Genomic DNA, 25010 nt, shown 5'->3' on the forward strand with positions numbered 1-25010 from the left:
GGGGCGTCATGGCTGGGGCGTCATGGCTGGGGCGTCATGGCTGGGGCGTCATGGCTGGGGCGTCATGGCTGGGGCGTCATGGCTGGGGCGGAATGTCTGGGACGGCATGTCTGGGGCGTCAGGGCTGGGACGTCAGGGCTGGGACGTCAGGGCTGGGACGGCATGTCTGGGAAATGAAAATTCTGTTTGTGTGTGTGAGAAAGATGGAAAACCTGAAATGCTAGTTTGTGTGTGTGTGTGTGAAATAAAGAACCTAAGATGCTTGTTTGTGTTTGTGTGTGTGTGTGTGTGTGTGTGTGAGTGAGAAAGATGGAGAACCTGAGATTCGTGTGTGTGTGCGTGTTTCTATGCATGCATCCGTGTCTGCTGTACTTGGAGAGGTTAACCCCCTCCCGTCTCCCCCGTCTCCAGGATCAATCACAACGAGAGGTTGGAGTTCCTAGGCGACGCCGTCGTCGAGTTCCTCACCAGGTGAGTTTGCGGTGGGCGGGTGAAAACCTCCTGACAGAGACCAGCGCTAATTAAACCCCAACACGACACCGGCTCTCTTTCTCATCTCTCACCCCGCCTCATTCACGATGCTGCGATTGGATTGGGATGTAGTCATCCAACCCCCCCCTCCCACCCCACCCCAAACCTGAGCCAGCTTAAGCATACCTTTTAAAAGGGCTGAAATTCTCCATGACAACTGTGCAATTAGCTGTCTGGGTTGCTGACTGTATTATTGACTCCCAGGTGAGAGCGGGCAGCCTGGCCCACCACTTAGCTTGGCACAGCCCTAATTACGTTCAGCTATTATTACTCACTCACTCTCTCACACACACACACACATTTGCACGCTTGCACTAGTACCCTCCCACTTCTCTTATGAAAGAAGAGAAAAATTGCCTGTGGCCAACAAAAGACACACAGTGTGTGCGTGTGTATGTATACACACACTGTGTGTGTGTGTGTGTGTGTGTGTATGTATACATACACACACATGCATTCTCAGGACATCACCCCCCCCCCCCCCCCTCCTCTTCCCAGTCTCTAATGAAGCATATCGTCTTTTGGTGGGAGAGATCCCTTGTTTTTGTTTTGTTTTTCCCTCCTCTCCATCACATTGCTGTTTGGGTGTGCTTGCTAACCATTTCCTTTGGCAGTATTCAACATACAGGGTTGATATGGAGAACGAGACTCTGACAGGGGTTGAGAAACAGCTGGAATAAGACTAGATTCCTTTCCATCTCCACCGGGCAGGAAAAGGAGGGGGGAGAGGGAGAACAGGAGGGAAGAGAGAAGCAAGGCATTTAAGAGTGGTTTCTCCAGACCCGGGGCAGTATGGCTCCTCCTCGCCTTGCCTCGGAACTCCTCTGATATGTTTGCCCTCGACAGGGGACCAGTGCGCGCCTTCCTTCTCAACTCTGCGACCGTGAATTATTCAGTCCCTCCTCCCCCACCCCGCCGTTGATTTCTCAGGTACAGCCAATTTCTGTCGAGGAAGCATCCACTAGCCCCCGCTCTGTCTAGAGGGCGACGCAGAAGAACATGTTAGTGGAACTGAACAAGCTGGGTAAGAAGTATAATTAATTGAGAATGGGGAAAGATAAGAGGGGAAGAAAAAGAGCCAGGCCAGCTGAAGACTGCTCCGTGCTCCGTGCTGTAGTGGGAGATGGGAGATCTCCCTCCCTCCCTCCGTTTTTTTTTTTTTTTTTTCTTCAACCTTTTCAAGACGCTCGTTACGTAGCTCTACGTTAGGACATTATGGAACACACTGGCCAAGGACTCTTTTTATTTCCTCTCTTGTTCTCTCTCTTTCACACCTATGAAGAAAGTGTTTTGTCCGTCTCTTCATAAACGGAGTGACTAAGTTCAGTTAAGTTCTGGATTTTAATACGTATTTATCAATCTGCAGATTGGGAGAGATGGTCCTCTCAGCTCAGAAAGCCGGAGGACCATCTTTTATAGGGCACAAGAATGTAAACATAGATTGTGACAGTCAGGCAGTAATTACGTTTCACCAGTCTCAGAGAAAGAGATTCACTGCTCCCAACACACGACAACTCTCAGACTAGAGAGTTCATAGTTGGAGCTCTCCTTGTAGTCATGACAAGGACCGTTTAGCCAGTACTTTCTCCTGACCCCGAACATCTATTAACCCTGACACATAGACACAATCTACTCTTATTAATAGCAAGCTTACATGAGAACGTACTAACTAGTATCCAATGACTAGTTCTATTGATTAGTGAATAATGTAAGCACACCGGAAATCCCAATTTCTTCCACACACCTCACTCCATACTCAGCCTTGGCCAGCCCTCGCCTACTCCCTCCACTGTTCACACAAGGTCGCCTCGCCCCCACACATTCCAGACTGACAGGCTGACAATGAGAAGGATTCACACAAACATGAAACCCAGTGTATTGAAATAATACTCCATCGGCCTCGATCTATTGGGGGCATTCGAGTTTGTTTGTCGGACACAAAAAAATGATTTCCATGGTTGCTCTGTGACAAATTCACAAATCCAGAGGGTGTGCAGTCTCCGTTGCATGCCATCTCGTCTCTGACACGCCATTTTGTCTGAACTACAGATGTGCCAAGACAAATTATCTTCATTTTGATAAATATTATGTATTTATTCAGAATGTGTTGTTAAGGAGGTAAGTTAGCGGTGCTTTGACAAATTGACTTTTTTTGTGCTAGTTGGGAACAAAATAATTTTAAAAAAGAACACCACCTGCTATCTCATTTGGCATTGATTAGAAATTGCAAAAATAAATGGCTGGTTTTGATATGAAAATCTAATGACACGCTGGAGCTTTCGGGAGGCTGAGATGCGTTGTAATGAAATGGAAGCCAGTTGCCCACGACACAGCTGTGCGATCACTGGACCACAGACAGCCACTTGAGATGAGGTGTTTCCCATTGTGCTTTCTCCATATACGGGCGACCATTTTGGATTTGGACAGATGGAGAGCAAGAGTATGATAATATATTAATGATTTCTGTGTCTTGGATAGTAATTAAGTAACAATAAAGAATGCGTACCTAAAAGTTTTTCTGTGTGTAAGGTTCTTGGCATTATAGCTGCAACATCTTCTTCTTCTTATTATTATTATTATATTGTGAAATATTAAAAGAACTGAGGACAAAACTGTCCCATATTACATTTTTGGGACACATCACAAAGTTCTTCCTGTGTTTGTCCCTCCATGGGTGGCCATTTTTAATCCAGCCTGTTTGTATCCCCAGTGTCCACCTATACTACCTGTTTCCCAGTCTTGAGGAGGGCGGCCTGGCCACCTACCGAACAGCCATCGTCCAGAACCAGCACCTTGCCATGCTAGCTAAGGTGAGGCCCCCTCCCATATGCTATCAGATCTGAAGAAAGTACCTGGAAAACAGACTTGTATCTTCTGGTCTCTTTAGCCTTTCATAGCTTTTCTGTGAGGGCACTGGAAATCCCCTCACCCCCTCATACCCCTTCATCCCTCCTTCTTTCCCTCTCCAGGTTTATAATTGGAGTTAAAAGGTTGTTGTTCCAAGGGGTGTGGAGGGGTACATTTGACTTAAACATACACCAAGCTTCCCTACAGGCTTGCTCCCTCTCCCTCTCTCTCCTCCCCTCCTTGGCAGTGGCTTGTAGCCACACTGGTGTGAGTCGACAACACCCACTCCAATAATCTGCCGCGAAACAGACAGATGCCACTGTGCACGTACCACGTTAGCCAAGAGTTTGTGCTCGTTTCATTATTATCTGGATTTTCTTTTCGCTGCTCGTGGAAAGGGAACGGGGTTCGGTGTTGCCTGCTTGCCGTGTTGCCTGCTGTGGCGCACCTTGTAAGTGTGTCTGCTGGAGGGGGCTTGCAATTATCTAGAGAGAGGGAAAAAAACATCCCCGGCGTAAGCCTCTACTTCACTCGGAAGACTTTAGAAGTCGAAGGAGTTCCCTGTAGCGGTGTTTGTTACAACGGTGCCTATAATGTGTGTGCGTGTGTGCCATAGAGGGTGGGAGACTACCGCCCTGCAATGTCAGACTAATTAGTTGGCACTCTAATTTTATTAGCCAAGGATGGACTGTTGTCCTATTTCTACCACTCCAATTACAAATGCTTGGTGCGGTGCCTCCAAGTGTCCGCAGAACATCCTAGAAGGACTGCACAAACAGACCTGATGATCCGACGACCTCTAAACCTACCGGGTCATGGGTCACCACCAAGTCTACTTTGAACTGAATTGAACGAGCAGCATATTTCTCGATGTAGTGGCCTAAGTAGGGTGAAAACGTACTGGGTCGTTTGATGGTGAGAGGGAGAGGTGTTTTTTCCTGTCTTCCCAGACCGAGTGAAGGTCAGTTGCTGTGATCCAACGCAATCGTTTTATATGGGATTATCTCAGACTCCCAACTGCCCGTGTGGGGGTCGGCGTGTGTGTGAAAGTTGTACATCTGTGTTTGCACACGGGTAAAAGTGTGTGTGTCTAGCCGGATCCAGCTTGTGGTGACAGGTTGCAGAGAGGAGCAGCTGGATGGCACACCGGCCCCCCCCGTGAGCTCTGAGACCTCTCTGCCCGTTCTCTGGACAGAGCTGTCGGGCTGGCCCACTGTCACTGGACGCTGGCCCACTGACTGTGGACACTGTGTCTGTGTGTGTGTCTGTCTGTGTTGGCACTTGTTCCTCAGACCGGTTCACTCGAAGATGAATGCTAATCCCTTAACCTAAGACTATTTGTTCAGTCGGATCTAAAACGAGAGGATCTCCTCGAGGTCCCGTTTCAGTCCCACTCTCCGTGTGTGTGAGGGCCCAGCAGTGCCACGCCCCGCCCGCTCTCTCTCACTCACTGTTGTGCTTGACGTCCACAGAAGCTGGAGCTGGACCGCTTCATGCTGTACGCCCACGGGCCGGACCTGTGCAGGGAGTCGGACCTGCGCCACGCCATGGCCAACTGCTTCGAGGCCCTCATAGGTGAGACCCCCCCCCACCCCTCATCGGGGATGACATTTTAAGACGTAAACATGAACTAAAATGGAGGAACTCCGTAAGTGACCACCATTGTCACCTGCAGTTAGTACCAGCATGCCGACGCACAAATGACGCAGTGGGGGTTCGTCACTTGTCACACGCTCGTGATGCACGAGGTGGCGATGGATGATGATGTTGATGACGTTTGTGTATTTTTGGATGGTGTTGGCCGTGTGTACCTGCACCGCGTTCTGAGCGAGGGCTTTTGACAGGTGACGTGTACGAGTGACAGGCCCGCGCCGTCCTCTTCCCCATGCACCCCACCGCCAGCGACGCCCACGCACGGCCGGGCGCCGAGCCAGCCTGGGGGGGGATCGTATTGGTCACTGTGTTCTGTGTAATTGTGCCAATTGTGCTACACTTCCCTAAGTGACCTACATGTGCTTTGAATACAGAGTTGTATTCAGGTCAGTGTGTGTGTGTGTGTGTGTTTAACTGTGTAAATAGCCTCAGTGCAACTCCCATTAGGGACGCGACACATTAAGCAGCTTTATTGATCTCTAGAGATGGGCTGTGACCTCTGGCTGGACAGCTAGTCCCTGGAGCATCTCTCTCTCTGCCCACACACACACAAACATGCTCACACACTCTCTCTCTCTATCCATTCATCTCACTCGGTGTTTGCTTGAGTACATTGGAGCCTGTGCAGTGATTAGGACCCCCTGCCCTGGCAACAAACACACACACACAAACACACACAAACACACTCTAATCTCTCTGCAGGCACGGTCTCCATCGCTCTCTCTCCTAGGCCCCATGGGTAGCGCTAAGCTAAGCCGTGGCCCTGTACAGCTGCAGAGTCTGCAGCTTTCTCCGTCTTATCACCATCTTGATTGAACCAATTCAGACGCTCCTTCACTCCCCTGATGGGAGATAGAGAAGAGGGGGGTGGCTTTGAACAGATCCCTGTCCCGCTCTTTTTTTCTTAAAAAAAAGTATACAGAGGTGGAAAAGAGACAAGAGTGAGAAAGTGCTGACTGGCATGGTCGGGCCCCCCCCGCTGGGTCCTGGGGCCTCGTACTTGTTACCGGTTCATTATCGTCAGAGACGGCATCCTAATCTATTCTGTCCCGTGGCTGTCGCTGCCTCATCACCGGGCGCAACCGAGCAAGGCAACTGCCACCAGACGACTCGTACCCTGTACCCTTCTCTCATCTCTCTCGTTAAACCCCCCCCCCCCCCTCAGCTCTTCCTCCTCGCTCTGTCTCTCTCTCACTCTCTCTCTCGCTCTCTCTCCCCAGTCTCTTTCCAGTCCATCTCGAGGATTTCAATTTCAGAACAAAAGTGAATAAACAGGCGTGGTGCTCCAAAAAGGAGTCTGTGAAAACTGCTGTCAGTAGACAGCCTCCCCCCCCAAGCAACGGTTTTGGATCAGTAGCTCAAAATAGGCCCCCCACCAACACACCCACACACACACATACAGACATTCGAGCACGCGAAAACCGCTTACGTTGAAATTGCTTGTCTTGATGTTTCACTTCTTCTCTGACACGTTTTGTCATTTCAGTTTTTTGGCTCGGAGCGCTCCTTGAAGATCCCCTTGTCTTACTGTGTGCACCCCCCCCCCCCCCATCCTCTCTTTGGTTTCTCTCACTCTGCGTCTCTCCTGTTTCTCCCTCTCTCTTTCTTCCTTTCCATCTCTCTTCCTCCCCCTCTTTCCTCCATCGCACTCGTTCCCAGTGTGATGTATAGTTTGGGTGTTCGGAGGTGAAAGGCATGTCATGCAGATGAGGCATCATCCTGTCACATGTTCACTCTTGTTCCCCTCTCTCCCTCCTGATCTCTCCCTCTCCTCTCTCCCCTTTTGGAGCTTTCACTCTCTCAAGAAGACCTCTGATGGGATGGGGGAGGCATGTCGCCTGTCATTTTCTACACGCACACAGAACCTTCCCCCTAAAACAGACATTGCAAAAGGTCTTACAGATTCTCTGACATCTCTGGCACACACACGGTGACATCCGACAGAGAAAAGTCCTTTTCCTCCCTCTTCAGAGTTGTCATAACATTTTCCAGACGTATTATTTCAGAATCAGAATCAGGTTTATTCGCCATGTATGTTATACAAACACGGAATTTACTGTGGCAGGGAGGTGCAAAACACTAAACATATACAGATCTTAAATTAAGTAAAAGTACAAACGTGTAACTATTTCTAATAACTAAACAATCTAAGAATACAACAATTTAAATATAAAATAAAATATATGTAAAAATAAGAATAGAATGAGCAGCGTGAATGGTCAACATAGTGCAATCGGATACTGAGATAAAGTGGCTTATGCATACTGAATTGCCAGTAGATGGACTTATAATAGTCAAATAAGTGAATGAATGTCAATGGGAGTCCTTGGCCTTGTTGAAGAGGCCAGTAGCAGATGGAAAGAAACTGTTCGTATGGCGTGAGGTTTTGGTCCTAATGGACCGCAGCCTTCTGCCAGAGGGGAGTAGCTGGAACAGGGAGTGACCAGGGTGGGAGGGGTCGGCCACAATCTTCCTCGCACGCCTCAGGGTCCTCGAGGTGTGCAGGTCCTCGAGGGTAGGCAGATTGCAGCCGATCAACTTCTCAGCAGTGAGGATGATACGCTGCAGTCTGCTCTTGTCCTTGGCAGTGGCAGCAGCGTACCAGATGGTGATGGAAGAGGTGAGGATGGACTCAATGATGGCTGTGTAGAAGTGCACCATCATTGTCTTTGGCAGGTTGAATTTCTTCAGGTGCCGTAGGAAGTACATCCTCTGTTGTGCTTTTTTGGTGAGGGAGCTGATGTTCAGTTCCCACTTGAGGTCCTGGGAGAGGATTGTGCCCAGGAAGCGGAAGGACTCCACAGTGTTGACTGGGGAGTCACACAGGGTGATGGGGGTGAGTGGGGCTGTATTCTTCCTGAAGTCCACAACCATCTCCACTGTCTTAAGAGCATTGAGCTCTAAGTTGTTCTGGTTACACCAGGTCACCAGGCTGTCAGCTTCCCACCTATAGTCAGACTCATCCCCTGTCAGAGATGAGCCCAATGAGGGTGGTGCCTGTGATCCATCTGCAGGTGGAGTCAGGCACGTTCAGCTGGGAGAGCTTGTCCTGAAGCAGGGCAGGGATGATGATGTTGAAGGCAGAGCTGAAGTCCACAAACAGGATCCTGGCATAGGATGCTGGGGAGTCCAGGTGCTGTAGGGTGAAGTGGAGGGCCATGTTAACGGCGTCATCCACAGATCTGTTGGCTCTGTAGGCAAACTGCAGGGGGTCCAGTAGAGGGTCTGTGATGGATTTAAGCTGTGCCAGCACCAGGCGCTCGAAAGACTTCATTACCACAGAGGTCAGGGCGACGGGTCTGTAGTCATTGAGTCCTGTTGGCCTTGGCTTTTTGGGCACAGGGATGATGGTGGAGGACTTGAGACAGGCTGGCACATGGCATGTCTCCAGGGAGGTGTTAAAGATGTAGGTGAACACCGGAGACAGCTGGTCAGCGCAGTGCTTGAGGGTGGCAGGAGAGACAGAGTCTGGCCCAGCTGCTTTGCGGGGGTCCTGCCTCTTGAAAAGTCTGTTAACTTCACCCTCCTGAATGGAGAGAGTTGTCACTGTAGAGGGGGTGAGGGAGGAGGCCTCGTAGGTGGGAAGGGGTAGTTCAGGACAGTCCAATTGTCTTTCAAATCTACAGTAGAACTCATTCAGGTCGTTGGCCAGGCGGGAGTCGTTAGTGGAGTGGGGGGCTCTGGGCTTGTAGTTGGTAATCTGCCTCTCCAGACAGAAGCAGAGTCGTTAGCAGAGAGGGAGTCAGGTGGCTGAGCGGTGAGAGAATCGGGCTAGTAATCCGAAGGTTGCCAGTTCGATTCCCGGTCATGCCAACTGACGCTGTGTCCTTGGGCAAGACACTTCACCCTACTTGCCTCGGGGGAATGTCCCTGTACTTACTGTAAGTCGCTCTGGATAAGAGCGTCTGCTAAATGACTAAATGTAAATGTAAATGTAGAACTGACGCTTCAGTCTCTCTGAGTACAGTCGTTTAGCCTCTCTCACCGCCTTGCTTAACCTGTTCTTCGACTCCTTGAATCTGTCTCTATCCCCACTCCGAAATGCTTCCTCCTTCTCTGACCTCAACCTTCTGAGCTCTGCTGAGAACCAGGGCTTGTCGTTGTTGAAGTTCACCCTGGTGCGTGTTGGAATACAGCAGTCCTCACAGAAGCTGATGTATGATGTCACAGCCTCTGTGAGTTCATCCAGACTATTGGTAGCAGTCGTGAACATATCCCAGTCAGTACAGTCCAAGCACGCCCGCAGATCCTCCATAGCCTCACTGGTCCACTGTTTTGATGTCCTCACAACAGGTTTACAGAGCTTTAATTTCTGCCTGTATGGAGGAATCAGATGGACCTTGGCATGGTCAGTGACCCAGTGCTGCACGAGGGATGGCGTGGTAGGCTCTACTGACTGTAGTGTAGCAGTGATCCAGAGTGTTCTCTTCTCTGGTTGGGCATTTGATGAATTGTCTGTATTTAGGGAGTTCGTGGCTGAGATTACCTTTGTTAAAGTCGCCGAGTACGATAACAAGGGAATCCGGGTTTGCTCGCTCCACACTCAGAATCTGGTCGGCGAGCATGCGTTGGACCTCTTTAACCTGTGGACCCGGTGCCACGTAAACGCCGACGCAAATTCTCGTGGCGAGTAAAAAGGTTTACAGTTTATAAAAAATGATTCCAGATCCGGAGAAAAATGTTGCAGAATCACTGTCACATCTACACACCAGCCACTTTTGATGTAGAAACAAATACCACCGTCTTTGGTTTTGCCGGAGAGTGCAGTGTCCCGGTCAGCTCTCACGAGTTGAAAGCCTGCCAGATGTAATGCAGTGTCCGGGATCAAATCGCACAGCCATGTCTCCGTGAAGCACAAAACCGAATATGAAAGAAAGTCTCTGTTTTTCACCATCAGTAGCTGAAGTTCGTCCATTTTATTGCACAGTGAACGTACGTTGGAGAGGAAAAAACTTGGAAGCACTGTTCGGATTCCACGTCTGCGAAGCCGAACTAGCGCTCCCGCTCGCTTTCCCCTTCTTCTGCGTTTCACTGCATGAGCAAAGCCTAGCCACTCTCAACCGGCTATAATTCCCACTAAATCTGCCGCTGGAAGCAGAAAAGTGGGAAACAAATCCACAGGAGTTGTAGTCCTGTGGACTTCCTTCTCTGATCTCTCCACCTGCACCTCTCTGTTCAGAGAATGCTGATTCTCTCTTCCGGCACTGGTTTAGGGAGAAGAAAAAGAAGGCGGCAATCTTGAAAGGCAGATGTGTTTTTGAAAGCTGGAGGAGATAGCGGCAAAGGGTCGCTTTGCATGTATTGTGACCTCCCGCTTTTTGTTTGCGCGCCGCGGTGACCGTTGAACCCCTCGCCGTGTTGGAAATGGCAGATAATCCCCTACTTTGCATGGGCCGAGCCTCCTCCTCCGCCTGACGAACGGAGTGTGTCTATTTCCTCACCCTGAGGCAGGGCTGCTCTATGGCACCGGAGTAAGAGAGGGAGAGCAAAGGAGAGAGGGAGAGCATGGGAAAAATGGAGCGAGAGCGAGATGGAAGGCGGGAGAGAGGAAGGGGAGGAAAAGTGCGAGACACAAGCGAAGGCATCTGCAATGCAAATGGGGCCCCACAACCCTGAATTATTCAAAGTGTTGAATGGAAATCTAGCTTTTCTGATCCGCTCGTCATTAACTTCTTGCCAGAGCGGGCCATTCTCATTTGGGCACTTTTGGCCCTGGTCGCCTTTACATTCTTCTTCTTCATCTCTTTATCCCTATCTCACCTCACCTCTCCATCTTTTGAAACGGCTTTCTCCCCTTGGCCTGCTCCTACCATCCTCCCCCCTCTTTCTTGCTCAATCCCCTCGCCTCTTCTCCCTCCCTTCCTCAGACACTCCCCTCTTCTTCCTCTACCCCCCCAGTCTCTCTTCTCTCTTACACTAAGCCACCCCGCTTCCCCTCTCTATTGAACTGCTCCAAAACAAGAGGAAAGAATTGACAAGAAAGGGCCCCCACTCTGTTTGATGGCCCCCATTTTCTTATACAGTTGATATGTGGGGTGTACTGTGCCTGCCAGCAAGTACACAGATGGGGCATTTTGGTGAGGGCTCCTTCTAAACTCTTCCTATTGAAAGCGTAGAGAATGGAGAGAGACGAAGACAGAAGGATCATCTCTCTCTAACTCACTGTACATCAGATCCGTACACACAATGCAGCCGGTGTATTCACAGAGCAAGTGCTGCTCCTTTTAATTGCTGCCGGGAGAAGGGGGGGAACAACCAAAAAGGACCCCAAAAAATGTGCCTTTTGTTGGAATCCTCTTTTACTTCTCCCGCTTGTTCTCTTCTTCTCCTCCAAACCCTGCTCTTTGTGTACAGTGAGATGTTCTGATAGTGGAACGCAATCAGGCAGCTCTTGTGCCATGGCGTTGTTCCTTTCACGTCCCACGGTTTGCCGTTTATTTCACCATTTAACATCTGCGCTGGCCATTTCCTGCTGAGAGCTCCTTGCTATGCTACGTGATGGATTAAAGCCTGAGCGTTTTTGAATTATTCATTTGGGATTATTAATGCGACTGTCAGATATTGCCTGGACCCCTTTTTTAAAACTCTCATTCACTGGAAAGCCGTGTGTATGGTGGAAAACTCTTCCCTAATGATAACACTTAGCATGCTTTCTTCACAGTCCCAGGCCATTAGCAGTACAATGTGATTGGCCATGCAGTCTGTTTTTGACTCACTGACTCACCCATTCGTATCTAGGTCACATTCATATTTCAAAGGCATTATTTGAATTATTTGATTTGTGCCATGTTTTGTCTCAAGCATAATGAAAGGGCCAGCTCTGGACTATACCAGAGGGCCAGCTCTGGACTATACCAGAGGGCCAGCTCTGAACTACCATAGAGGTGTATCTGGGCCACCACTGGACCCATCAAGTTCCACTGAGTTGGCCAGTTGAGTCGAAACGTGAATATTTAACCACTGACTGAGGTATCTGGGGTCTGCACTGGGAGCTGTACACACTATAATGCTCTGACAGGCTGGCTGGTCAGGCTTCTGTCGACTGCGAAGCCTGGCGAGCATGCTTCTGGAAGCCTGGCCAGCATGCTTCTGGAAGCCTGGCCAGCATGCTTCTGGAAGCCTGGCCAGCATGCTTCTGGAAGCCTGGCCAGCATGTTTCTGGAAGCCTGGCCAGCATGCTTCTGGAAGCCTGGCCAGCATGCTTCTGGAAGCCTGGCCAGCATGCTTCTGGAAGCCTGGCCAGCATGCTTCTGGAAGCCTGGCCAGCATGCTTCTGGAAGCCTGGCCAGCATGCTTCTGGAAGCCTGGCCAGCATGCTTCTGGAAGCCTGGCCAGCATGCTTCTGGAAGCCTGGCCAGCATGCTTCTGGAAGCCTGGCCAGCATGCTTCTGGAAGCCTGGCCAGCATGCTTCTGGAAGCCTGGCCAGCATGCTTCTGGAAGCCTGGCCAGCATGCTTCTGGAAGCCTGGCCAGCATGCTTCTGGAAGCCTGGCCAGCATGCTTTGTCAAATGACGGCGAAGTGTTTTTGTGAGATTGAGCGAACTGCTGGGAGCCATTCTCTTGCACTTTCTCGCTTCTCTTTTCTTTTTTTTCTTCTTTTTTCCCTCTGCGGATGGACAGCCTCCCTGTCAGAACCCTACCTGTCAGAACTAGAATGAAGTGAGCATCTCGGTTTCTTCATCCAGCCGTTTCGTTGATTGACACCAAAGGTGTGTTACTTTGAGATTTTTGTAATACCTCTTACCTACTACTCCCTTGAGGATTCTCTCCACCGTCCTCCCACCTCCTTCTCCTCTTTCTTCCCAGGAAAGGGAAGAAAAAAAAAAGTTGGAAAAATCCAATATAAAGTGAAACTCTTGTAGTTCAAACTTCTTTCTGGGACTTTTGGAATCTTGACGCATCATCAAAACCTCAAGAACCCACAAGGATCTGTTCTGCTTTAGCATCCAAGGCCGTGGTCAAACCACAGATCTCGGTTCCAGATCTTTAGGGCTGGAGATCCTGTAGCCTTCTGAGGAGCTGCTTGCTTGTCTCTGTGCACCCTGTGGTGGAGCCCCCCTGAGCACGATGCTGAGATTTGCAGAGGTCCCACCCTCAGGTACAGCTGACAAGCTGAGAGTAGATAAGGGGTTGTGTGCATGCTTTAGTCCGTGTGTTGCATGTGTGGCGGTGCTTGTCATTGTGTGTGGGTGGGTGTGTGTACTGTATGTTTGTCTGTGTTTGCATACCCTCTGTGGTGTGTGTGTGTGTGTGTGTGTGTGTGTGTGTGTGTAGGGGTGTTCCCTGCCATCTGAGAACCGTTTCCTCTCCAGATGATGTATCCCCATGTCAGGTTTAGATGTGGTCTATAAAAACCGGTGGGATCGTTAAGGCCGTGTGCCAAGCCTTGCCCACATCTAAACATCAAAAAAGTTTGCGCCCATAAAATGAATGTCAATAAAAAACAAAATGTATTGTATGTGCCAAGTTGTTACTGCCATTTAAATTGAACGAGCCTCCCTAAATGTGATATGGATTGAAGTTACATTCAGGTTAAGAGATTTTCTCTGACATTAATGTTAATAAAACAACAATGACATTATGAGTGGGTTAGAAGCATGAGAATCATGTGGTTGGTATCATTATCTTTCACTTTCAAATGTAGCTTTGGTTCACCTGCTCGACATGCCGTTTGAGGGATGGAGTGAGATTTAGAGGGAGGGAGACAGAAAGAAAGTAAGGGAGGAAGACTTGGGGAAGTCAATTGTCTGACTATTATGTTTGTGCGCTGTGTCGGAGTGTGTGCATGTGTTTGTGAATGCGTGTGTGTGTGTGGCAGTCATGATTTCATGATCTCATTTTATGTGACCTTGATTTTCTCCACACACACACACCCACACACACAAAGTAGCTCTGTCACAGTGGTGTGGCTGCATAACCCTGAGGTCATTTTACCATAAAACAGCAATACAAATGCACTCTAACTTTTAATAAAGCAATTATAACTCATTCCCGAATTCAATTAAAACCATGTTTCCGCTAGAAGAGGAGTCGATTGCTTGAGGTCTCCCCCGCCCCTCCCTGATCCCTGAGTCCGGGCTTGCTCTCATCACTTACATGTTTTTCGTGTGAAGGGAACAGGGACGTGTTCGGGAAGTGCTTGTGTGTCCTAGTGTGCTTGTTCAGCCTTTTGAATACACAGTGTCTATGTGACCTGACCTCCACACACCACCCCCACACACACACACACACACACACACACACACACACACACGCCTGGCTGACTGACTCTGGCTGACCCTGTGCCCCTCTGTGTGTGCAGGTGCAGTGTACCTGGAGGGGGGGCTGGAGGAGGCCAAGCTCCTCTTCGGAAGGCTGCTGTTCAACGGCGAGGTAACTCCAGACAAAGTATCAAACTCCCTCGCACTGTAATTCTGTACCCTGTTTTGTGTGTGTGTGTGTGAGAGACGTTGCTGCAACTTTCCTTCGCCTGCTTCCCTTTCCCCAAGGCCATGAAGGCAAACAACTGTTTATTGGGTTACTCTGGTGAGGGTGTGTGTGTGGGAGGGGGGGGGGGGGGGGGGGGGGGGGGGGGGGTTCTGCCAGCTTTTCACTCGCCCTCCAACTAAAGAAGTAAATAGGTGGAGAAGATAAAGGGAGAGGGAGATCAGTGGCCATACATCCTCCATACAGTAACATACCACATTATGAGGATAGGAGCAGCTGTAAATGGCTGTGCTGATATTGGCTCCAATAGTAGTGGATTAAAGCAGTGCCTCCAGAAAAGGGATTCTGGTTCTTTGTGTCTTTCTCCCTCTCTCTTTTTAGTGTTTTTCCTCTCTCCTCCCCCTCCCCACCCCAAAGTTTTGAAACAAAAAAGACACACAGAGAACAATCGGAAAAAAACAACTTCCCCCTCAGCACTGACAAGCCGAGTAAATCTGGATCAGGATCTGTGAGTCACAAATGTTCATAGCTGTTTCTCTGTTACACACACATTATATATATATATATATATATATATATATATAATCACACAAAGTAGACAAACAACACAGAGTAGATAAACAGCCCCGGCTTATTACATCTAAAGACTGCCTACCACTCTGTAATAGCCTCGAATGATGCCAGTGACCACGCCGCAGAGCAAAAGACCCCAGGTGTTTGTTTCTCTGTGGGGAAGGGAGAGAGGGGGAACAGGGGGCTGTGAGGGAGGAGGGAAGAGCTCTTCAAGGTGGACAGGTGTGTCCGAGGGAACGCTCTCCATGAACGCTGCGAGAGTGATCGAGCGAGTGGAGAAAGACAGGAATTGGGGAGCGAGTGCATGTTGGGCGAGGAGGGAAGGACCTGCAGGAGATGGAGTAGACCTGTTCATGTGCCAGACGGTTGTCTCGAAAGCGTGTCTGTGACGTACGCTGACCCCCCCCCCCCCCCCCCCCCCCCCGGCCACAAATTGAACGTCATTATTAAACTCATTTCAATATGTGATTAAGGAGAAATGCAATCATTGCAAGAAATGTCGCTGCTACAGCAGTTGTTACCTTTTGTTCCCCTGATTGTGCCTCGCCGGGCTACTATTGGTGTTGTGTTTTTCGTTTTTCTTTTTGTTGCTGTGCTTGTTGCGGCGGGGCTTGTAGCGTACCCGTCACCGTGGACGAGCCTCGAGTCCAGAGGTGCAGCCGAGCGGACATGTCACTCTCAGGTGCCCGAGGGGACAGCTTGTGCTGCACGCACAGGTTCTCTGTAGGACCGGCCTCCTATAGAGCAGGCAGATGGCAAAGTCCTGGGATGAACTACATGACAAGGTGCTTCCATGCAACTCCCTTGTGCCGGACACAATTCAATCTCAAGACTATCAAGGCACTCTGGAGCGTACTGCCCAGGGTCAGATAGCTCTGTCTCAGTTGCAGGTCATGGGTCGTCCAACAGTATCATGACCCAAAACAAACACACACTGCTAAAAGCACCCCTAGAATGGATAGAAAGAAGTCATTGGACTGTTCTGAAGTGGCCTTGTATGAGTTCTCATCTGAATCCTATCCAACGTCTATGGAAAGAGCTGGAACTTGCAATAAGCGCCCATCAAACCTGAGCCAGCTGGAGTAGTTTGCTCAGGAAGAGTAGGCCAAACTGCCTCACAAGTGCACAAGTCTCAGTGAGAACTACAGAAAACGTTTGATTGCAGTGATTGCCCCTAAAGGCTGTGCAACTAAATATTAGGTTAAGGGTCCCATCATTTGTGTCCAATGCCAATATGTTTTATTATTTATTCCTTTTCGTGTTAGAAACAAAAGCCAAGTCTGATTCTAATACATATGGAATAAACAATGGTGGATGCCAATTACTGTAGTCAGTTTCAGTTTCAGTGTAAATTGTACATTCTTTGTTTTATTTGTGGAGGGGTACAAACAGAGCACGTCTGCACATATGCTGTTCTCGCATCAAGGCCGCACCGGCCAGACAATCTCCAGTGAATTTATTTCTCCACGATTCCACTAATTGGTTTGACATTCATGCTCGTCTCACACGACACCAAAGGTATGTTGGTGCTTCCCTTCACCTTGTCTTTCTGTCGTATGGCTGACAGTAGGAGCCACTGGACTCCCAATGGCGAAAGGAAATTGAACGCCACAGCACAGAGGATGTGGCAGGGAACTTAACGACTCGCTGGCCGGTGTGTTAGTGAAGTTGGTGTCATGGGTTGTATTTGAGGGCCTGTTTATCTTGCCGGCGGTGTTTTCCGTCTCCACGAAGACCGTGCCGATTTTGTACGTTTCCACAGTTACCTCTGTATTTCCAAAGGTATTATTTTTGGGAGTGGTAATCGCCATAATGGTAATCGAGGGGGTATAGAGGTTTTTTTTTATTGTTCCCTCCTTCTCTCTCTCTCTCTCCCTCCTTCCTTCCCTCCCTCCTCTTCAACCCCCTCCTCTTCACCCCTTGTCCCTCACGCAAACATGACACAGGTTGCCGTGACAACAAGAGGTGGTCACCATGGCTGTCTCGGCAGCTTGTTTTTACGGTTGTACGGCTGCCTCAGGCATCTGCCTACATTCCTCTCTCCTCCATCCCTCCCCCCTCCTCTCCTCCATCCCTCCCCCCTCCTCTCTCCTCCATCCCTCCCCCCTCCTCTCTCCTCCATCCCTCCCCCCTCCTCTCCTCCATCCCTCCCCCCTCCTCTCTCCTCCATCCCTCCCCCCTCCTCTCTCCTCCATCCCTCCCCCCTCCTCTCATCCATCCCACCCCCCTCCTCTCTCCTCCCCCCTCCTCTCCCCCCCCCCTTCTCTCCTCCCTCCCCCCTCCTCTCTCCTTCATCGCTCCTCCATCCTTCCCCCCTCTTCTCTCCTCCATCCCTCCCCCTCTCCTCACTTCCCCCCCTTCCTGTCTCCTCCCCCCTCCTCTCTCCATCCCTCCCCCCCTCCTCTGTCCTCCATCCCTCCCCCCTCCTCTCCATCCCTCCCCCCCACCTCTCTCCTCCATCCCTTCCCCCCTCCTGTCTCCATCCCTCCTCTCTCCTCCATCCCACCCCCCCTCCTCTCTCCTCCATCCCTCCCCCTCCTGTCTCCATCCCTCCTCTCTCCTCCATCCCTCCCCCTCCTCTCCTCCTTCCATCCCTCCTCTCTCCTCCGTCCCTCCCCCTCCTCTCCTCCTTCCATCCCTCCTCTCTCCTCCGTCCCTCCTCCTTCCTTCCATCCCTCCTCTCTCCTCCATCCCTCCCCCTCCTCTCCTCCTTCCATCCCTCCTCTCTCCTCCATCCCTGTCCTCTGCCTCCATTTCTCCCACTCTCCTCTGCCTCCATCCATTTCTCTCACCCCTTGCCCCCACCCCTTCTTCTCTCCCTCCTCCATTGCTCCGTTTAGTGCACTCCACCTCCCCTCCCTTTCTTCCGTCCTTTCCTTTAACCCTCTCTCCTCCATCCCTCCCTCTCTCCTCCATCCCTCCTCCCCTCTGTCCTCCATCTATTCCTGCTTCCCTCCCATTCTCCTCTGTCCCCTCCTTCTTGTCTCCATCTCTCTGTTTTTGTATGCTCCCATAGGTGAGATGGGCTCTGAACCTGTCATTGCAGAGATCGTTGTGACGGAAGGCTGTACCAACACTCACTGTACAACAGCGTTCCCAGTATTGTATTCTCAGTCCAGCTCTCTGTCCTTCTCTGTCAAGGTCTCTCTCTTGGTCTTTCTATCGCTCTGCCTGTACCACTGCCCCCCCCCCTCCCTCCTTCTGACCTCTCCTCACCTTATTGATTGCAACATTATTCATCCCAAACTTTTTTGTTGGAGTGTTTTGCGTGTGTTTTTTTCCTTTTTCTTAGGTGACCTTCACAGAAGGAGCTTAGAAAATACAGTAGTCACACACATGTACACATACACACACACACACATAGGGACCATTATTCAAAACACACCTATGAATCCCAATATACAATCACACTCTATGAAACGACATAGCGTTTTGCTGTAGAAAGTCAGGCTGCCGGTTGTCTTGGTCAAGGTCTGTTTTATGGGGCTGATGTTGTTTGGCAGCCAAACTGGGTCTTATTTATTGATCTCCACCTGATCTGACACCACAAAAGCATCTTCCATGAATAGTTTGACAAGCAGATGGAGATTTGTGTCTGGAGACCAGTTTAAGAGGGGCACCATTCAGGTCCAGTCAAAGAGGTCCAGGATTCCCTGTTGGAATCAAGACTCCCACAATGAGAAGAGCTCTCTTAACGTTTGCAGAACATTAGGACAATTAGTGCAATTAGCCAACATTATGCTGTATTTTTGGAGGCTTTTGTCCGGCTGATTGTTTGACTGATTTGACCGGCTGGTTGGCTTGCTTGCTGGCTGACTGACTGTATTTGTGGAGTAGATGGGCGGTTATATCAGCTTTCCAGGCCGGCTGATTAAAGCCACCAGGTCTCAAATAGTTGTCAGCCGCCCTCTCCAGACGCCTGTTTTTATTCACTGCTTGTTTCCAACGCCACCAAATGTCATTGCCATTCAAATAGGCATGTTTGCGAGACAGAGGGAGGATTTGAATTCTGGAGTCAGAGTGCGGCATCCTCCCAATGCTCGCGATTCACCCAAACACACCATGCTTTAGCACTCCGTGATTACACCTTGCTTTGTGAAGAAGTGGGTAGGTGGTGGTGAGGGGGGGATAATACAAACCCCTGTCAGAAACACCCCACATTCAGCTTTTTAAACACATGCCTCGATCTGAAACAGGAACATTGTCCTTTGCCTAATTGTGTGTGTTTGTTTGTGTGTGTGCGCAGATAAGTGTGGCTCCTTCTAATATGACGTTCCTGGGTTGGCAGAATGAGCTCACCAGTACCAGCCTCCATTAGTCCCTGTTGGGGTCTCGTCTTTGCACAAGGTTGCCTCGCTGATCGCCGCGTGTGATGTTGTCCTCGCCGCCTCGCCATCCCACACTTCGTATGTACTTAGTGCCAGCCTGGTTGTTAGGCCACCTGGATGGATGGGCGGCGGGGGCGTTTTCATCCAGCTGATCGAGCACTTAAATGCAGTCTCCGTAGACCTCAAGGCAATGGGGTGGGTAGCAGTGAGAGAGGTGCAGTAGGAGGGGCGCAGTCGGCGAGGTGGACGCGCGCTGGTCACAGCGCGGCCGATCGCCTCCCCTTGGCGTCGACGCCTCTCCATTCCGGAGGCGGCCAGCGGACCGCCGCTGCGAGTCGTTTCCAGCCACAAACGGGGGGGGGGGGGGGGGGGGGGGGGGGGTAAAATTGATGGAAATGAGAGAGGCGGGGGGAGAGACTGAGGAGGGGAGGGAGGGAAAGAAGAGCGGATGGTAAATCTGATGGAGAGGGTGAAGGGGCTTGGGCGGACTGGATGGTGTGTGGAGCAGTCAGACCAGATGCTTGCTCACTCGATTGCTTCTGCAACCATGGATGTGTTGATGGTCCCTTTTCAGAGCACTGAGTAATCACTTGTTTCTCATCCCGCTCTCTCTTTCTCTCTTTCTCTCTCTCTTTCTCTCTCTCTGTCTCTCTCTCTCTCTAGGACCTACGAGAGGTTTGGCTCAATTACCCTCGTCACCCACTGCAGGTTGGTCCACATTTATTCCCCATGTGTCATGCTTTCCCCCCTTCAGATACAGTACACAGCCATGTACAGTAGATGATGTATTGAAGGCAATGGCTCCAAATATTTGTCAGGCTGTACATTTTGCATTCGTTGACCAGCCCAAGCACACAGACATACTTTCCATCAAACAGAGACACATTCAGAGGAGCAACTGGAAATATGAAAAAAGACGTGCACAGATACAGACATCACGTATCATCATCTCTCTCTGTCTCACTCATTCCCTCTCACAAACACTTTTCTGTCGCTGTCTTAACACGACAACATACACCTCTCTCTCTCCCTCTCACTCTACTTGCTTTGCCTGATCTGCCCGGAAACATTGGGAGTAGAGAGAGGGGTGTTTGTTTGAAATTAGGATTTGGAGGAACAGATCAAAGATGCTGTAACAGGATTACAGTCCCAAATCACAAGGGCCTCGAGGGACCGTCAGCATGCCTTCCCCTCACTCTGATGTGTGTGTGTGTGTGTGTGTGTACGCCTGCCGTCTTTTCAACTTGTCCCCCTGATGCCTGCGCGTGTGTGGCACGTCTGACGGAAGTGTTCGCACATGTACATCTTTTGCATATACATGTTTGACTCCAAATCCCTTTGAGAGCTTGTGTGTGTGTGTGTGTGTGTGTGTGTGCACGCCTGCGTGTGTTTCTGTCTTAGATGAAGAAAGCTGTTTCAACACACTCAAGCTTTCCAGTGAGCCACTTTCAATCAGTTTTCCATCAAACGCCACACACTCAAATGAGCATAATTCAAATGTGATAGTACACATCCTGCTCCTCCTCTGTGTCGCCCTGTGGTCAGAACAGGTTACATGGCCATTCAAGGTGTGAAAGTAGGACGGCAGATTCAGGATCAGCTATAACATTTAAAACGACGCAGCCCAGCTGGACCCTGTCCTGGAACAGCAGTCCTACTATGACATGTCACGTGGAGGCTAGACTCGCATCCAGGGGCCAGTTGCATAAACTTTGTTTAAGACTAGTCTTGGCCTTAGACTGTCTTGATGTCAGGTTAGACTGGTCTAATTGAGCCTGTCTGTTGCCTACATAGTAAGACTGACTTAATCTGAGGTAGAAAAGTAAGCCACCTCTCCCCAATCCTTGCGGTTAGTTGCTATGCCAACGATCTGTTAGTACGTCATTATCTTAGCATAAGTTATTAGAAAATGAATTAAGTTTGTTAATTTAACTGCAGACAATTTTACCTGGGGTCTGCTTTTTCCACTAAAATGTAATTTATTAAAAAGTGAGTAGATGACAACAACTCACTTAATCAACGCTAGCCATCTGCGTTGGAGTTGATTAATGGAACTACCATTGGGGTTAAATTAAGAATCTTATAAACACACACTATTTGTTAATAAGACCACTTGTTCACAATTGTATTCCTCCTACATATCCAGGTTTGCAGAAGGTTTAATGTATCAATCTTTAGACGTTAAGTGTCACTGTTTTGTCCGGCATCTTTTTCTTTTTTCGCAAAGGGTCTTATTTTAACCATAATGCAAAGCGCAACAGGCTATCTCGGTCAGTCTTGCGTTAGTTGTTCATAGTGAAGCTTTATGCAACAGGGAAATTGAAGTGTCTATGGCAAGTCGGACTTAATGTTGCATTTAAGTCTATTTTTATGCAACTGGCCCTAGGTCTATAAATATTCCACCAATGTAAGATCATACCCAACCCCTCAGACCACCGGCGTTCTCCTGGCGCTCTGAGAATCCCCCTCCGTGCGGCAGCTGGGCAGGAGGTTGGGAACTCACAACGGTGTGGGCGGGGACCGCCATCGCTCGGAAGGCTCATTAGAGGGTGCAGCCCCGAGGTCTGGGCTCCCCGCTGTAACCCCTGCGCGGTCGCCCGCGGGCGGCCTCGTCTCCGGCTCGTCCTGCGAGCCTACGGAGCCTGTGCAGACAGCTGCTCTCTGGTCGGATGGATGAAGATAGTAACAGGGCCTCAGTGACCTCCTGTTGTGGGATTGTATCCCCCACCCAACTGTCTTTCAGCACAGATGACTCTTCCTGGATGATTAAAGTAGCCTATGGGTAGAGAACCAGCATCACATCCAGGGGCTCTGCTTCAAGGCTTTTTTCCTGACTAAGGAGAGAGGGGTGATACCAATTAGGTATGGCGTGTTCTGTGTTGATGTCAATTTGCTTCCCTGCTTTGACAGTTGGTTCATAATACTACCAAGTAACAAGTAAGGAACAGTTCTTGATTGAATTTGATACAATCTTGTAGCCAAGAACAGAGGGTTGCAAAATGGTAAAGGCTCACAGTCCTAAACAAGCCCTATGCCGAGCTAACGAGGCCCCTGGTCTGGCTAATAACCAGTAATTTCTTTTCTTTTGTTTAGTAGTCACGTGTGTTCATCTGGTGTGCATGTGTTTGCGTCACCGTCGATTTTGTGGGTTCTGCACATAAACCTATTATTAAATAGACCAAGCATCAAAGCTGTTTTAAGATGGCGTCCGGTTAGTTTCTATGGGAGTCAGATGGCTGAGTGGTTAGGGAATCGGGCTAGTAATCCGAAGGTTGCTAGTTCGTTTCCCGGCTATGCCAACCAAATGAAGTTGTGTCCTTGGGCAAGGCACTTCACCCTACTTGCCTCAGGGGAATGTCCCTGTACTTACTGTAAGTCGCTCTGGATAAGAGTGTCTGCTCAATGACTAAATGTAAATGTATGGAAAGCTCTATGTGGCACATAGAAGCTTGCAAAACTGAGTTATGGTCAGCGCCATGTTGAACCGGCCCATCCGCTCTTGCTTATTAGAGTGTGCTTCTCACTGTGCCACTGAGCAGTTTCCATAGAAATGAAGAAATCATCTTTAAAGAAATGTGACGGTTGGTCTACTTAATATTTGGTCTATGGGCACCCACATCTGTAGCCTCACACTTCCTCTTTCATCTCCTACTGCCTGTGGTTGGTGGAGCCGGCTGGCATTGGCGGGGGGCTTATGTCTTTCTGTCGCTCAACACCGTTACAGCCCCCGTCTGTTGCCATCGCCACGGAGCCAGGAAAGGGAAGTTTGGTCAAATGTGTCTTGGTCAACATGCTTTAAAAAATCTGGTTCCTGTCTCTTGGCCATCGTTCCCATCTATCCAAACCAGTGTGGTTTCTCGGTTCTGATCCGAACATAAACTCCTTAGTGAATAATGTATTTTTTGCTTTGGAAGCATTGGTATCGGTGATATCGCCATCCCTGCCAAGGATCCTTTTGACAGGCGCCTCAGTCGGACCGCAGGGTCAGAACGCTTCTTCCTTCAAATGCCAGGCTGAGGAGGTTTCATGCCAACGCCCGCAAACGGCCTCTTCCTCAGTCACACCGTCCACAGTGACGCCTGGCATTTCAACGCTTCCTCGCTAATTAAGGAGGCTGAAGAATTAAATGTTTCTTTGAGCGAAGTGAGAAGTTGGAACCATGACATTACCGGAGTGCTTCCAATTAAAGTGCAGCATTTAAAAAATACTTTGGTCATGTGATTCCACAGTGTGTGGTAGGTTGAGCCAAGGGTTTTACGTGAGAACTGTGAAGTCCTTATTCTGGAATATTAACAGCTTTGCTCCGAACTTTGAGATAAGGTCTAGCTCACAATTTATCTGTGTGTACTCCAAGTGTAAATTGTTGCGGTGAAGCTGTTTGGAGCTTCAAGGTTCTCCAAGTGCCTGTACAGCATTTGTATATATTTACAGTAAAATGATTCATGCTAACAGTGTTGCATTGGTTGTGGTTTCTTTATTTAGAAACTGTACTTAAAATGATTTTGCCCAGTGTTAGGCCGACTTGTTTGCCAGAGAAGATGTCTTGGTCAAACTTAGTGTAGCAGAGACCAATTAGATGCTGTCTCCACTCAAATTAATTCACCCATATGGAAACTCCAGATTTAACGTGCGTCCACACACACACACACACACTCACAAACATGTACTCATTTTTTATGTTTTTCTTTTTCCTAATAAGGATGTAAGCTGTAAAACACCTTCCCTTTCGGAGATGTCTTGTTCGTCTAATGGACCACCAAAGCCACAGAACTAGCCCTGAACCTTGATCCACAACCCGACTTGCGAGTGCCCTAACATTTCAATTAAGCTCTTGCGGGATCCATCTGGGTTGGTTCATGTTTACACTCCGGTTCTCCGACTGTCACCAATGTTGATAATTAACAAGGGAATCACAGATGTTGGTGTGGGTTTATTTCGTCAGTGACGTGACAGGAAAGGTGTCAACAGGAAATGATGATGGGCAGCAGCACTGTGTTTACACCCATTGCCATGACAACTGCATGCAAAGGCTACACTCCTTTTGTATACAAGTCCAAGTACCGGTAACACATTTCCCTCAAAACCTCGTGTGTGTGTGTGTGTGTGCTCAGGTCCAGGAGCCCCAGACTGACAGACAGCTAATCGAGACATCTCCGGTGCTTCAGAAGCTGACAGACTTCGAGGAGGCCATTGGAGTGCTCTTCACACACGTGCGCCTGCTGGCCAGGGCCTTCACCCTGAGGACTGTAGGCTTCAACCACTTGACCTTGTGAGTACTCCTGGAATATCCACGCACGTGAGTCTGTGGTGTGTGCATGCGCGTCCTCCAAAACGCTCCACGTTTCCGCGCGAGTCGTCTCGGCCCGCTCTACGGGACGTTGTCCTCCCGGTGAGTTCTTCTCTCCTGCACTGGACCTCATCCATCTTCCCCCGTCCATATTTCTTCAGCCCCTTGGATGAGACATTTATATGAGTGTCTTGGGCATGCATGGCCAGAGAAGTCTGGTGATTCTCTGCCTGGAGATTGATAGGTTCTTTAACACATTGCTGGCCCCGTGCCTAATCCTGGGGCTTTTTCTGCCCCCTGACCGCCCCACGGGACGCAAAAGCCCCTTTATCTGCTGCCCGCCTCGGGTTGTGAGGTCCATGGC

The 25010-nt window shown here is 49.6% G+C and overlaps 1 protein-coding gene across 1 annotated transcript in view; it reads left to right on the top strand.

The window, feature by feature from the left end:
* The window catches only part of drosha (drosha ribonuclease III), a 59746-nt gene that overhangs the window by 19628 nt on the left and 15108 nt on the right, over positions 1 to 25010 (top strand). Inside the window, 6 exon segments of the mRNA XM_067251842.1 lie at positions 412 to 471; positions 3242 to 3341; positions 4851 to 4953; positions 14334 to 14404; positions 20023 to 20067; positions 24471 to 24628. Coding sequence (XP_067107943.1) covers positions 412 to 471; positions 3242 to 3341; positions 4851 to 4953; positions 14334 to 14404; positions 20023 to 20067; positions 24471 to 24628 — 537 coding nt within the window.

Source organism: Osmerus mordax, chromosome 15 (assembly GCF_038355195.1).
Source record: "Osmerus mordax isolate fOsmMor3 chromosome 15, fOsmMor3.pri, whole genome shotgun sequence".
Classification (NCBI taxonomy): domain Eukaryota; kingdom Metazoa; phylum Chordata; class Actinopteri; order Osmeriformes; family Osmeridae; genus Osmerus; species Osmerus mordax.